We start from the raw sequence: 15,047 nt of genomic DNA, 5'->3' as shown, positions 1-15,047 counted from the left end.
AACCCTAACCCTAACCCTAACCCTAACCCTAACCCTAACCCTAACCCTAACCCTAACCCTAACCCTAACCCTAACCCTAACCCTAACCCTATATCCCTCCACCACACAGCATGTCGGAGGGCAGAGAGCTTTCAATACGAGCAAGGCAAGCAGTCGGCTACACAGCCAGAAGATGGAGAGCAAGTATCGGGGTGGTGTAGTGGGTGTTTCTGCTAATGCTCAGTCCCGTCAGGGGCAACGCGTACAAGCACACACAAGCCTAACCCGGTGCTGCTGTCGTTGCGTTGTCTGTCACAGTGCTCCACAGCAGCCATGCACAGTGCAGCACACCAACGGCGAGCGGTGTTCGACCGCGTGGCAAGTAGCCCAATGCATTGTAGAACCGCGATTTCGCTCTTCAGTGGAACACTAGCAGCCTACATGAGAGAGCTACCTCGGCAGCCTCTCGAGCATGGGAAGACAGTGTGGCGGCGGTTGAAGCTTCCGGATGAGCACAAGGGTCGCAATAATAGGAGAGAACAGAGGGTTGTCAAAGCGGCGTACACAGTAGTGCATGTGTACTAGTGAAAACTTGGCACCATGGAATAAGGTACAGTCTGTGTGATAAAAACTGTGTCCTTCACCAACACAGGCGTCCTCATCACTCTAGCCGCCGCTAGACATTCGCTTCACAAGAGGCATGTCGCAATGATTGAGTACATTAGTGACACAGCTGACAAGCTACACCCTACTTACACCGGGTACAAGCATCCTGCCTGGCATCAGGTGCTACAGCTAACCTTGGAGCTCCTGTGCACCCAAAGGAGCGGGTGGTAAATGAAAGATTACATGGGGGTGGTGACTGTACGCAGAGCGCGCTTACGTTTTCTTCGGTCCATGATGAGGTAGCATTCACGCTTGTACGGAATGAATCATTTGCTACAGTTGTACAGTACCACTAGAGGAATACAGCATACGTCGTTTCTCGCGTCGTGTGTTATCCGTATTGGCTGGAGTGTAACAAAGGACGTGAGCAGAGCAGCTGGAGCTTGCAGACGAAGATCTAGAGTCCAGAAAGAGTCTCCGTGCGCACAAAATGTGTAGTTATAAGTGCGCATGTTCGGTGGGCTCTGTGCTACGGTCGTGCAGCGACAGCTTTCGATACGGTTTCGTTACGAAGAGGAAGGAAACAACAAAAGCAGCGAAGGAGATGAATGAAAGATGGCATTGTGCACATGAAAAAGTAGTTCGTCATGAGGTATCGCGAAACGGAGAGAGGTGTCGAATATGGCAGCCGAGGAAGGTGCAGAGATTGTCGTCGTCTTGGGATGAGGACCTAGCCCAACGGAGATTGTCTCCACGGCTTTGGATCAAGTAAAGAACCTTGTCGAAGGCGTAACTGTGCTTCTGTGACAAGAACAGGAAGAAAGAAAAGCGTACTGTCTCTTATGCGCTCCTTTTTCGCTTTCGAATATCAGCTGGAACGATGACAAGTACACCCTTCCGCCAGAGTCCTTCACGTTAATCGCAAAGAAAAAAAGCAAGCAATAGCATCATCATTTTGAGACGTAGGGGAGCGCAAAGTGCGTCGACAAGAGTGGGCGCAACTGGTGGCAGTTCCAGCAGATGCAAAGAAGCTGAAGCCAGCGGTGCTACCACCCTAGTCTGCGTCAAGGCAAAGCCCATCAGTAAACTCACTCTGGGATGAATTCATGCTACGCAGATGAATAAAGAAAAAGGAGTGGGAGCTTCGCAGCACCAGCGCTTTTGTGCAGTGATCACCGCCGTCAGCCGCTACTCACCGTCATCCAACAGCAGACGCGGCGACGGCCTGCTGGGTGTGAGTTGTGGTTGAGCAACGGAAAGCGGAGACGCATCATCCTCGTCGAGAAGTATTTTTGATTTGATCGGCTCTAGCTCTGCAGCTACGTGGGGACGACTAGCGGACATTTCCTTTTTAAGCTTCACGCAGTTCGTGATGGGTAGTGCCTCGCCGATGTTCTCCCAGTCAATATTGTCGTCCAATGTGGATGAAGGTGTGTTTTTCAGGTGCATGCAAGGATCATAGAGCTGGCTTGGCGCCACATTCGAGCGTTGGCTTTTCTCGAAAAAGCGCCTGTCTTCTGCAGAGAGGCGCGAAAAATAGCAGTCCCTTTCAGCAAGAAGCCCTCGCTTGAATAGCGCTCGTTGCTTCTCAACCTCGGCAACGTAATCTGAGTCGGTGGAAGATGTTGTGGTGCTAGAGGAGCTTGAGTGGGATGAGACAATCTCTGATTCTGCCGAGCGCTCGCGATTGCGCTTTCGGAAATGTTGACGCGGTTCTCCCTCTGACGAGTCTGTGAAATCCTCCTCATCGCTAAACTCCTCGTGCTCAGGCGAGTACGGAGGCACGTAGTCATCTGCGTCAGTGTCGTCGTCGATGAAGTCATCTTCATCTTCGATTTCGGGGTTCAAGTGGTGGGCAATCGTCTCGTTTGGAAACGCGCTCTCTGTGACTGCCTCCGCATGGCCTTCCGCCAACTCGGCCGCGGCAACCACTCGGTTGTACCGCAGCCGATTGTAGCTGGCATTTATGTGCCAATAGCGCTGTAGAGTTAAAGCGGCTTTCTTTCGCGCGCTACCGTACAGTCTCACCTCCTCCTCGTGCTTTTCTTCATTCCACTGATTGTAGTCGTTGTAGTATGTGCAAAGCACGTCGCGCAGCCGATAGTCTCCAGCGCTGACGCCGCGCACCCAATGGTGAGACTCCATATGTGTTTTCCACTGTGCGGCCCTGCGGAAGACAATGTGAATGAGTACATTGTCCCAGACTGTATCAAGGACAATCGGTGCACCATTGTCTGCATCGCCAGTGCTGGGATCTTCGCCGTGCATGTGCGAAAGAACATCCAGAGGGTCGACGACGGGTCGACCGCTGTGGAGGTGCCTCACGTGACGCCCTTCCTCTATCCGAGCAGGCAGAAATCGAGTATTCAAGTAGTGCTCGTAACACATTGGGCATACATAGACTTCTGCGGGATTGAGTAAGTAGAACTCGTCCATAATCTGGTCAAAGTAGACGTGGCGATGCACAACTTCAATTTCGCCATCATCCCCGGCCTCATCGCCTCGAATGACAGTGTTACGTGACTCAAAGTGAAACGTCTTGCCTTCGATATCTTCAATTCGCTTTCGGAGAGCGTTGGACATGGGTTCCCGAAAGTGTGGTGGCTGCATAAAGCCGCCATTGTCGACAGCAATGCGAATCAGTGTGCTTGTGTTGTAAAACAGTCGCAGTGTTTTATCCGGGCTAAGAACTTCGATAAATTTGACAGGATCGAGCGGCTCTGCCGTTACCGCATCGATTCGTTCGTTGGACACAGCATCCAGGTTGAGCTCACCCTCCAAGGCCCTCCCACGACGTGGGAGTTTTCGCTTTGGAGGCATCGTTGTAGCTTCCTGTTTAACCTCTCCTGCAAGACCCTCGTGCCTTTGTTGAATAAGGTATTTCTGGGTGGTATCGAGTGTGTGGTTAAAGGTCGAGACCTGTTTTAGAAAGCTAAAAAAAAAATAGGAAAGCGAAAACCTGACATCATAGAAAGTGAATGGGGCAACGACCGTGCCATGCTAGCATTAAAGGCAAATGATGGCAGCAGTCGATGTTGAGCGACGCAAAGGCGGCTCACGAAAGGTGGCGTCCAAATTTGCAAGAGATGAAGTGGTTAAGGTTTCGTCGCGGTACAACGTGGGAGGTTGTGCCGCACACCTAGTGCTATGTGGCGTGTATGTGATGTAGTTTGAAGACGCCAAGCCGATGCAGCGGTGCTATCTCAGGTTTTCGACGATGAGGCAGCGCAGGACGCGAGCGCAGGCTAACATTTTTCGGTGCCGAATTGACTGCTTTAGGGTTGGTCTCCCCCTTCGTCAAGCAGATAAATGTTCGTCGGCACGGTCGAGGTATTTCGCAGGGTTGTGAAAGCGCTCTCCAGGAGAAACCATGCTAACTTTCTGGGCAAGCAGCCAGCTGTTTGACGGGCTTCAGTTATGAGGGTTAACTTTTTGGATGGTTGTGGTGTCGAATGTGCCGCATACCCCCCCTCCCCCCTCTGCAATGCCCTCTGGGTGGCGCAGCAGTGGGATAACATGTTGGTGGCAGTCACAAGTGATTGGATGCGCGGCAGATGAGGATGCTGTTGGTGAGGGTGCGTCACCGCCCTTCGACTATGTGATCTAGTCAATTTACGGAGGAGTGGGAGAGCCACTACGCAGCTGTCGCTAAAACGTTAAGGGCCCCATCTGTTAGTTCTCGTTCACTGTGTGTGGGCGCGGGACAGCGAGGCAGCTAAGCGAAATCATGCAAATCGAAACTTGTGCGCTTGATCCTTTTTTTTTGCTGCACGGGGCAACATATGGCTTCGTTGCATCCTCTCAAGTGCAAGAAACTGCCTCTCGTTATCAGCGGTAAAGATTAAGGGTGCTCCTGCTTTGTTCGGCTCCGCATACAGGTTGTGATTAATGTGCATTGAGCAGTTAAGCCTAGAGGACGGCACTGCATATCAGAGAAATATCTTTGCTCAACAATTGCAGGAAAGATTTCCCCTGCACTGTGAATAGTTTGTTCCTTTTTCTGATGCAGAAAATTACTTTTGTGGGGCATATTTTGTGACATCGATTTTTTTGTCTCGCGGCTGAATGAGCTGCTGTGATGTTTATCAGGTTTGTTTGTTTGAGGATCGATGGTTTATTGCTTTGCTTCGTATTCCTCGTTGTTTAGCAGGCATTCTTGAATGGAATGCAGTAGTAGTCCGCTATTTCAGCATCTATGATGCTCGGACATTATCTTTTCCTCTGTTGCAGTCGCTGGCGGTGGCACCTATTCACCTGCCGTGCTCATTATTATCCCTAGTGGGGCACTGCTAGGTGCATTTCTGCTATATGTATATATATATATATTCAGAGATGAATCGTATGTGCTTCACTCCAGGGAGTGGACATCAGCAACAAAATGGACGGAAAAGGTGGAGCAAATAGATGTTCTTTTTGCAGCTTTATGTCCACGTATACTTTGTTACTCGGAGATGTCGTCAATGTTTTTATAAATGGCTGCCGCGAAATCGACTGCGTGTAGAGTCATATGGACTTCGTCAACGGTGCCTTCAAGCACCACCCAAGTATGCCAGTGATGGATGCACGAATGTGTGACACCTCTCGTTCGTCAAGGCGTAGAATAAGGTTGCTGACAAGATTTGTGAGGATATCTGCAACAAGCTCGATGAGATGCGCAACTTTCAGAACTACCATCTCGGTTTTTCGTGCATCGCTGCAGTGGTGAATGCGACACAAGTGAGTGCTTGTGTGGAATCGGAAGTTATCTTGTTTTTGTGCGCACAGCTGCGATGCTGCTGGAGACTGGATTGTCTCCCTGTTCGAAGAGGTCGCTCCAGCCATTCACGGCTATTAGTCTATGAAAGGAATGTCGCCGTACATCTTCATCTTTTCTGAACTGAAGCACAATGAGAGCCGTGGTCGGCGTCGCTTTGCCAGCACCCTCGGGACAAGTGCTGAGGCGGAGAGTATTCGGCGCGCCCATGAGTTAAGCGAATCGGATATACTGTGTCCTACTGCGACTGCGTTGACGCCTGTGCTGCATGACAATGGTACCTATCTGCTGCTTGGTGGCAAGCATGAAGACGATATCAAGGTGTTGGGAACAGTGTGCGAGTACGTGGCTAAGCCGACAGCCTCGCTTAGGTTGTTGTGCAAGGTGCAAGAGCAACGACAATTTGTGTGTTCCTGAAGATGCCGATGGCCAACATGGAGTCCTTCAAAATTTTCCGCGCAGATGGCATAGTGGTGTCGCCCCATGTTTTTATGCATAATGGGTGTGAACTCGCTCGCCGTTACCCACGGCGTGTCGCCGGTGTGTGTTTCGTTGGGCTGGATGCTTTTCCAAGTCTCCGCTGATGTTGTTGCATATTTGCCAAAGCTGCGACAGTGGACTTTGCTGCAAACGCGTCAGTAATCGCCGACATAAATGGATGTAGCGACAACGTTGCAGGCGATCTGTGCTCATACAGATTATCGGATGTCGAGAAGGATAATGGCCATGGCGACGTGAGCCTTGTAGATTTGGTTTCCTGGTGAGTGGCATCTGCTGGCGTTTGCCTGCTTCACAGTTAAGGGTTTCTTTGTCGAGAAGTTCCAGTGCGTCAAACAGTACATTAAAGAAGAAATGAGCACAGCGATAACGGTTACCGTGTGGAGCTGTAAAGCAATCGTCTTCTTTGCATGGGTGCTTGGTGGTCAGTATTTTTTTTTCTGTTTTCAAAGTGCCTTTCTTTCTTCAGATATTGTGTTCACTGTAAAGGTTCTATGTTTTTTTTTTCTCGTTTGGCATGGTGGTGAGTGATCTGTGTGTTGTGGGTGATTTAGTCGGCGACACTGAAGTCGAACAAATCGAATCCTTATCTTTGTGTTCGTGTGTGCATTGCTCTCGGCCGTTGTAAAATTTGATCCGGGATTCAGATGTGCCAAGAAAATGCGGTGCTTTCCACACCTGAGCATGTTTTCGTGCCGAACGGAAGGCTCTAAAGTTACAAGAGGTCGGCGTGTGCGCTTTGCAATAAAGTGGTTGCTTTGTTTTTCGATCAGTTTCTGGAGGAAGCCGAGAACATTGTGTCATTCTTAGCGCTCTTTTTGCGTTCAAGCAATGTCTTGAATTCTTTTGTTTTTCTTTGCATTGTCTGTAAAATTACTCTCTCCTAGCGATATGACAGGAGCCATCGTTTCCGCCCTCGCGCAGGCCCATGAACGCGATTCGCTTTTGTGGAGGCGTGGTGTCCGCTCAGTTTCGTCTGGTACCAATTGTGCAGCTCGCATCGGGAAAAAAAAAAGATAAAGTGCACAAAAAGCCCGATAATGGAATGGCTTATTCTGCCGCAGGACGACATGTTCTAGACAACGGTTTAGCCGTGGATCAGCCTCGGTAGGATGAATGTGTTTGCAGGTATTTAGTCGATGGCTTTTTCGTGATAGAAGGATACGGTGGAGAGGGAAAAAGAGCGTATTATCGTCTTTGAAACCATCCTTGAAGCGATGGGAGAGAAAATACTGTGATTCTTGCTGGCATGGTTGCATAGCTAGTAGAAGTGAGCGGGGCCTTGGTAATACCGATTTGTTTGTAGTGACAAGGGTTGTGCGATGTGCTGTTGCCTTCGCCTGGGGCTGCTGGGAAGAACTTATTAGGTCTTTGCACGGGTGTCGAGGTGCCTCTCTACCATGTGAAGCAGCTCTTTGAAGAGGGATATCTCTGTTTCAAAAAAAAAATAAAAGAAAGCTATGCTGAAGTGCTCTTTTTTGTTTGCACCGACTCTGTAGACGGTATTGAAGGAAAGAAGCACGAACCCTCTTAGGGCTTTAGTGCTCAACTGCGTATCGACTTCGATATCGGATTTCTGTGCCTGCTGGTGGGCCGTGGCGGAGCTTCTGTTGTGGACAGGCTCAAATGGATTGCTCTCATGGTGATTCGTCTGCAGAAGTTTTTGGGGGCTCTCACTCCACGCACGGAGTGTGTGAATCTGTGGAGATAAATGTCTCGTGAATAGTACGTAATTCTCTTTGCTCTTTTGCCTCGTTGCTCCGTTGCTGCTTTTGACGATATTGTATTGCCGAGGTTCAAGGAAAAGGAATCTCGGAGGCCTCAGAATGTATGAGGAAGGGCAGTTGACAAAGTAGTTCTAGTCCCTTAAACCTATTATCACAGCGGGAGAAACTAGGTCTATTGCAGCTCTTGAAGTGCTTGCAGCTCCGCAGCGGTAGGACTTTTCTTTCACAAAGCCCTTTGTTTCTCTGCTTTGAATTGTGAAAAGTGCGTTCTACCAAAGAGAGGAACGAAAATGTCGGGTGTTTTAGAGTTTTTCATTCCGAATCACATCGCCGATTTGGAGGATGCGAAGAAGATAGGATCGGATTGCTACCATGTCGAGGGTGTGTGCGAGTTCGACGTTCCTGAGCGTCAGCAACTTGATGACCTGACACGGTTGTTTGATGCACTGCACCACGAAAAATCACCCACCGCCCTGTTCACGAAGCAGGACCTTTTCCTGCCGCTCTACTCGTACGTAAGAGCGATTCGAGAGAAGTCCGGACAGTCGACTGTTGTCACGCGGGTTGCACGGCACAAAATATGCCATGAGGTCGGCGAGCGCTTGAAGAAACTACTCCAAGTGGCAGTGGCATTTCTGAAGAAGCAGCGACCGGGAAGCGCGCAAAACGGTGCATTGGAAGTATGCCTGCGCTCTACTCTCAAGATGTATGCTTTCCTCGCCTGCAACGTACTTCTGTCTGTAGCGCCACCGGACGACGATGAGAGTCCTAGCGGACTTTCGCAGCAGCAGTCTCACCGGAAACGGTCGCGTCGCGACATAGATGGCAGCTTTGGTGATGATGGAAGCGGTGTCGACATGGACGGCAGGGAGCTGGTGCTCACTGCACTTGTCGAGCTTTGCTCACCGGACGTAATGCAGCTGTGGCCCGAGTGTCGTTTGGAGGATTCAACGTTGAATCTTGTTCTAAAAATGTGCCTTCACATGGTCACATTGAAGCAAAATGTCGGTGGCGATGCTCAGTCAGTTGGTGGCGCCCTGGCGCTTCTCTTTGCGCGCGCAAGCAACTGCATTCTCTCGAAAAAGAGCGTAGCAAACTCGACAGAACTCGTGACTCCTTTGGTGGAGCTCTCGCTCAAGTCGGAAAGCGCTTCCGTGTTTCTCTCAAAACTTGTTTCTGACATTGAGCAAAGCGAGACGAGCGTCGGATTTGGTGATGAGCTGTTGCGCGCTATCTTTGAAACGATGTCTCGAGCTGCCCTCTACGAGGCGGCCAACGATTCTGCCGCTGCGAAGAACGTTGCGTGCTTCTTTGGAGAAGTGGCGAAGCAGAGCGTGACTGTTGTGGTGAAGATGGCTGACCTTGTTATTCCAGCCCTGCAGAGTGAGAATTACGATATCCGGAAGGCGGTAGTGACGTGTATCGCGGAAATGGTGCTTCAGCGCTATACCGGACACGCGCGAAACGCCAACGATGATGCCGTAAGAAACTCGTACCTGAAGGAGCTTCTTTTTCGTGTCATGGATGTGAACGCGTTTGTGCGTAACCACGTCTTGCATACCTGGGAGCGCTTAGTGGAGAGTCGGGCGGTGCCAAAGAGGTACCACTTGGCGGTGATGGCTGCGCTCGTTGGTCGGCTTGAGGACCGCAATTATCTTGTCCGCGACGCTGCCATGACTGTGATTTCGAGCGTGCTGCGCAAAAACTGGTTTGGCAACGTTCTGAACAGCGCGCTTGTCAAGAGCAAGTTGGAGGAGGCTCTCAGGGACGGAATTGTGTGCTTTGGCGACACGTCCGCGATGGAGAAAGAAATCGAGAACACCAGGGCGCAGTTTCAGCCGGCGATGGAGGTGCTAGGCGATCCTCTCGATGTGAATGAGGAGGAGGTGCCTAGAGCGGTGGAGGTAGAGGGGGCGTACATATCGCGAGAGGAGGACGCTGTGATGTCCGACAAGCAGACGGTCGTCATCAACAGGATTGTATTTTACCAGAACACGCTCTGTTTTGTCGAGCTGATCAAGCAAGCACTGCAGTATGCGTGCGTTTTGCTGGATAGCAAGACTGAGCGGGACGTAATTGAGTCGATCAAGCTCATTGTTGTCTGCTCTGAGTACCGTGTCCAAGGGGGGGAGCGGGCGTTTTTGAAGGTTCTTGTCATGGTGTTCGAGGGCGAGATAAAGATCCAGTTTGCCGTCCGTGATGCTTTTGCAGAGGTCGTCTTCAACGCGTTTAACCGCGTCGCGGCCTCGTCAGGGACCCGCGTCGCTGCCAGTGCGCAGAAGCTGATCAGTCTCCTCCGTTGCGCCTCCGAGGGTGAGGTGAGCGCAGTGGATCGCATTTTCGGGCTCATGAAAGCCAACCCCGCTTTGGCGCGACACCTCTCGGCGCAGTTTGTAGAGGCAATGTGGAGCATCGCAGAGGGCTCGATCGACGCCGACGCCACCGACGGTGACCGGCGCATTGCCATGCGCATATACAGTCTGTTGAGCAAGTACGTCTGGAAGGACCTGCGCGCGCGCAAGGACAGCATAGTCGAGTTTCTTTGCTCCGACAGTCACAAGGACAACGTACTGCTGTCGTACGTCTTCGCTGCTCTTCAAAGCGAGGCGCTGGACCCTCAGTTTCGCCCGATTCCGGCCGATGAGGATGTCCGGCGGCATCCGGTGCTCCGACACGTGGTCAATCACCTCTGCCGCCGCACGGAAGGGATGGCGTCGTGGATGATCCTCGCGGAAGCTGGCGTCAACGTCATACACACCCTGTGCGAGGTTCCTGTCATGGTGTACAACTACATTCTCGAGTACTACGGGTCGTGCGAGAATCTAGAAACGCAACCGAACCGGAAGGCACAGTGCCTTTTCTTACTCGGACACACGGCACTGAAGCAGCTGGTGGCGGTGGAGGCGGCAGAGAAAGCGCAGCTGAAAGCTCTGGAAGAGCCCACGAAGGGCGTCGCTCAGGTCTCACCAAAGGTGAGTGACCAAACGGACTCGATGCACAAGGAGCTGGGGCTGGGCTCGCACGAGCTGCGGAGGCACGAGATTCAGGAGCTGGCGCAAAAGCGGAAGCAGGCAATCATTTCACCCGGCTCTGTTTGGTCTCGCTTTGCCGATATGATCGTCGCCACATGCCGAAAAAAGTTCTCGGTTTACGCGGACAAGCCGTTCGAGCGCGTGTGCGCCGTCCTTGCCCTTTGCCAGTACATGATTGTAAACGAGGGCTTCTGCTCTGAGCACCTCAGCCTCCTTTTTGCTATCGTCGCCGACAAGCGCGAGTCGTGGGTCACGAAAGTGAACGTTGTGATTGCCCTCGGTGACCTCGTGTGCGTGCACCCCAATCTGCTGGGCCCGTATCTGAGCGTTCCCACCACGGGCTTCTTCAAGCTGCTGGTCGATGAGGACGTCCGCGTTCGCGCCGTGACGATCCAGGTATGCTCTCACCTCGTTCTGGGAGAGATGCTGCGTATCCGCGACCACCTGTACACCATCGTGAAGCTCGTTGCAGACCCGGACGAAACGATCGCCAACAACGCCGTTACCTTTGTGCAGAACTTGGCGATGAAAGAGAAGGAGAAGATTGGCAATTTGATCCCGCCGCTGGCGACGCAGCTGAGCAATGCCATGCCGTTTGACAAGTTCCAACTGGCGATGCGCACCTTGTTGGAGCGCGTGGAAGGGGACAAGGCGACGGATTCACTGATCGACCGTCTGTGCCAGCGCTTTGAGTCTTTTTCAGAACGCAGCAAGAAGAAACTCGCCGTTGCACGGAACATCGCGTTCTGCCTCAGCGAGCTCAACTACACGACGGAGCGGACAATCAAGCGGCTGACTTCCGAGTCGTGCTACCAACAATACAGGCACTGGCTACGTTGCGCTGACGTGTATGAGTACTTCAAGCTCATTGCAACAAAGGCGAAGAAGCAGGGCCGCGGTGGACCGGAGCGCCGTGATCGCGCAGCCGTTGAGGAGTGGGAGGCAAGGATGCAGATGGACTCGTGCGCGGAGGCTGACGGCGAGGAGAAGACGTCCGTCGCGGTTGCGCAGGAAGCGCCTGTGGAGTGAGGTCCTCACCGGATGCGCCGCCGAAGGGATAGCATCTGTTCACTGTATACCTATCACCTGGAGTTGGCGGCCTGGATGCTACAGCGTGAGTTTCAGGTCGTGGTTCTGCAGTTGTGCCGCTCGACAGAGAAGAAGCGACCATAGAATTCGAAACTTGGCAGAGATAGAGGTGTTGTTTGCTTTGTTTGATCCGTGTATCATGATGCCTTCTTTTTGTTATGGCGGAGTGCGCGATTTGCACGGTCGCTGCCACAGATGGCAATAGAGTAGATAAGCGCGCTCCTTTTTTCTCTATTTTTCTATTCTGTGTCTGCAAGCGAAAGCAGCGCAGCTGAACGAGACAGAACGCGTTCCGGAACAGAAGGAGACAAGTGGTGCAGGGCTGAAACCTCGCTGGCGCCTTGAGGTTTCCGCGTTGAATTTGCACTTGCAATGTAGCGCGTATGAGAGGGTGAATTCTACAGCCTGACCGTCGCTGCCGGCATTCTGTTTCCCATCATGACTTAGCTCTTCCGAGAGATCGTCCACAGCGGTCGTCTTGGGCACACCGATGCCCCCCTCCCTCCTCCGGAAGAAGTGAGCAGCAATGCATCCCCTCCCCTCCCCCTCTGTTTTTCCTGTTTTGATTTTTTTATCAATCTTGCCGCGTCTTCGGAGAACGCCTCACTTCGTCGACTGCGGCACGCACACTGGGAGAACATTTTCGAGGCCCACGCTCCGCAAAGAAGGGAGGACAAAACAAAACAAAGCTCTGACCCACTCTACCGAGATTTCAGGAGCAACACCCCCGCATGTCCTCGTTGAGTCTCGTTTTTCTCTCGAGACGCAGTCGACCGTGCTAGTGGTAAAAAAAAGAGGGGTGCACGGAGCGACAAGATGCCGACCAAGATGGCAGCGGCGGACTTCGAGTTCGGTCCGCCCCTGGGCACTGGGGCGTTCAGCAAAGTGGTCGTTGGCTTGTATAAGCCGACAAACGTCCGGTATGCGGTGAAATTTATTTCAAAGAGGTCCATTCTTGACGCCCCAACGGATGAAGAACGCACTCGAATGGCTGAGGTGGCTCGGCGAGAAACGAGAATGCTGCTCATGTGTGAGCACCCCAACATCGTCAAGTTCCATGCCTCAATGCAGACGACGGAGGATTTGCTGTACGTTACAGAGCTTTGCGAAGGAGGGGAGCTGCTAAAGCATATTGAAAGGTGGGGACACATACCTCTCGAGGCTGCACGCCACGCAATTGCCGAATTGTTCTCAGCCGTCTTCTACCTCCACCACGGCGAAAAGAAGAGCAACTCTGGTCCAAGCGGACCGGCCATGAAGCCGCTGACGGTGATACACCGCGACATCAAGCCGGAAAACATAATGCTCAGCGCTGACAAGCATCTCCGCCTCATCGATTTTGGAACGGCCGTTGTGTGCCAGTCTGCGGATGACAAGGCGACAGGCGAGGAGACTGGCAGCGGTCGGGCCCAGACCTTCTGTGGAACCACCTATTACATGTCTCCCGAGCTGTTGGAAAGCAGTTATACGTGCTGCGCGTCTGACTACTGGGGCTGCGGCTGCGTACTGTACTTGATGCTCGTGGGCCAGCGCCCTTTTGACGCGTCCACGCAGTACTTGCTCATCAAAACCATCCTTGAAAAGGAGCCAGAGTTTCCTGAGGACATGGACCCAGACGCGAAAGACCTGATTCGCAAGCTACTGGTGAAGGACCCAAAGGCGCGTATCGGTATGAAGGAGATCAAGCGTCACCCGTTTCTGGCATCTGTCAACCTCTCCACTGTTGCGAACCAAGACGTGGCCGATTTTTGGCTGCGGGAGACACCGTGGGTGGACGAGGCGAGCATCTCGGCGTGCATGGCGTGCCAGCGGCCGTTTGGAATCTTGCGGAGCAAGCAGTTCTGCCACAACTGCGGCCGTATCACGTGCAACTCCTGTATCCGTGACCTCCGGATTATTCCGGAATCTCGGTGGAAGGCGCCCCAGCGCGTGTGCACGGCTTGTGCTGGGACATTGAACGGTGTGTCTACATTGTAGCCCACTTGAATGTGCTGCTTTCTTCTTTGCTTTTGCCATTTCAGTTGGGGCGCGATTTCCATCCAGGCTCCCGAGATCGTATCTGAAGTTCTTCTGCGCTGTACGTGTCTTGTAGCTGAAGGAAGGAAAAAGGATGTGAGACTATGGCTGAGCGAATGCTGCAGAAATTCGACCCAATGCTTTGACCAGGTGCTGCATCTTCCCTTTCTCCTGCAACGCCGGACTTCGCGAATTCAAATCTAGTGAGTTTGCTTTGTCAGCCTGCTTGGTGCAAAAGTGCAGGGAATAAAAGGGAGGCAATGCTTCTTCGCACCCCCCCGCCAAGCACAGGAACTCTTCGTAAGTGCGAGCTGCCTCCCCTCCTATTTTCAGTTTTTATTGTCGTCGCTGCCATCCTTGCCTTGCCCCGGAAAAATCGCTTTTGTGTTCCTGCGCGCCTGTGCGTTTTGCTGATCGGATACTAGCAAGTTGTAGCGGCTACTCAACCAGCAGAATCTTCCTTCTCTTCCACTCTTTTTCCGCGCCTCCGCCGCAGACATCTCAATTTCTCTGCCTCTTTGCTGCCTTGCGCGATGAACCCAGACGAAAGGGAGGCACAAGAAAGAACGCTAGCCAAGCTGCAATGGTTGAATGAGCGAAGCAAACTCGACTTCCGCGGGAATCCTGCACCGTTCGAGACCAAGAAGACGCTGAGATCTGTCGAGCAAGCGAAGCGGGCGAAGGCGCGCTCACTCGCAGGGACGTCGGACTTTCTCCCCTTCTGGCATGGGACAGCCCCGTTGGCGCTGGATGCGACCCGTAGCAACTACATTCAGGTTGACCAAGGTTCAAAACCATCCTGCATGGGGTCAGCCAGAGCCTCCTACGGCGCGCAAGCCGTCGACCCTTCTACAGGTCTCACAGAGGTGCAACTTGCGCTGAGCTGGAGCGTTCCGCATCCTGCGGTTTCAAAGTCACGCGGCGCTGTAGGAATGAGCAGAGGTGGCGCACCAGCAAGAGGGCGATGTGACTCTTTGTATCTGCAAAGTTTGTCACCCGAGGAGCGGGCGACTGCGTGTCGCGCGTACTTGCTAGAGCACCCCAAATGCACCCCTGAGAGCTTCCAGGCCCATCGCTCGAGATGGGCGGCCTCTACTCAGCTCAGCGCCCCAATCGTGAAGCTTCCGCCCAAACGACCGCAGAACGCCGCGCTTCAGCGGCCAAACTCGGTGCGCGTTGTTCACCTGCTTCACTCTTTGTGAGGGCTGAAGGTAAGAAAGTGGCTGCCGCCTTCGTCGCCGTGCTGCCGCTGCGTGCTACAGCTTGCTTAGATATACAGGTTCTCTATAGACTCAACGTGTTGAAGCGCCAGCTGCTTCGCTAGCCGTTCTACGCCCACTCCCTTAC

General features: G+C 52.6%; 4 protein-coding genes across 4 annotated transcripts; 3 read left to right on the top strand and 1 right to left on the bottom strand.

The window, feature by feature from the left end:
• Window positions 1-1,773: 1,773 nt before the first annotated feature.
• LINJ_15_1650 (conserved hypothetical protein) lies at window positions 1,774-3,405 on the bottom strand (the record flags this gene model as incomplete). The annotated part of the gene is made up of 1 exon (XM_001464451.1): window positions 1,774-3,405. One exon carries the CDS (start codon window positions 3,403-3,405, stop codon window positions 1,774-1,776), a length of 1,632 nt encoding a protein of 543 aa, XP_001464488.1.
• Window positions 3,406-7,853: 4,448 nt separating this feature from the next.
• On the top strand, window positions 7,854-11,624 carry LINJ_15_1640 (putative condensin subunit 1; the record flags this gene model as incomplete). Its single annotated transcript, XM_001464450.1, has 1 exon — window positions 7,854-11,624. The coding sequence occupies one exon, from the start codon at window positions 7,854-7,856 to the stop codon at window positions 11,622-11,624; it is 3,771 nt and encodes a 1,256-aa protein (XP_001464487.1).
• An 876-nt stretch (window positions 11,625-12,500) lies between these two features.
• LINJ_15_1630 (putative protein kinase) lies at window positions 12,501-13,661 on the top strand (the record flags this gene model as incomplete). The annotated part of the gene is made up of 1 exon (XM_001464449.1): window positions 12,501-13,661. The coding sequence occupies one exon, from the start codon at window positions 12,501-12,503 to the stop codon at window positions 13,659-13,661; it is 1,161 nt and encodes a 386-aa protein (XP_001464486.1).
• A 572-nt stretch (window positions 13,662-14,233) lies between these two features.
• On the top strand, window positions 14,234-14,902 carry LINJ_15_1620 (conserved hypothetical protein; the record flags this gene model as incomplete). Its single annotated transcript, XM_001464448.1, has 1 exon — window positions 14,234-14,902. One exon carries the CDS (start codon window positions 14,234-14,236, stop codon window positions 14,900-14,902), a length of 669 nt encoding a protein of 222 aa, XP_001464485.1.
• Window positions 14,903-15,047: the final 145 nt, after the last annotated feature.

Source organism: Leishmania infantum, chromosome 15, assembly GCF_000002875.2.
Source record: "Leishmania infantum JPCM5 genome chromosome 15".
Taxonomy (NCBI): domain Eukaryota; phylum Euglenozoa; class Kinetoplastea; order Trypanosomatida; family Trypanosomatidae; genus Leishmania; species Leishmania infantum.
The sequence above is the reverse complement of the archived record's forward strand: the minus strand, read 5'-3'. Positions and strand labels throughout refer to the sequence as shown.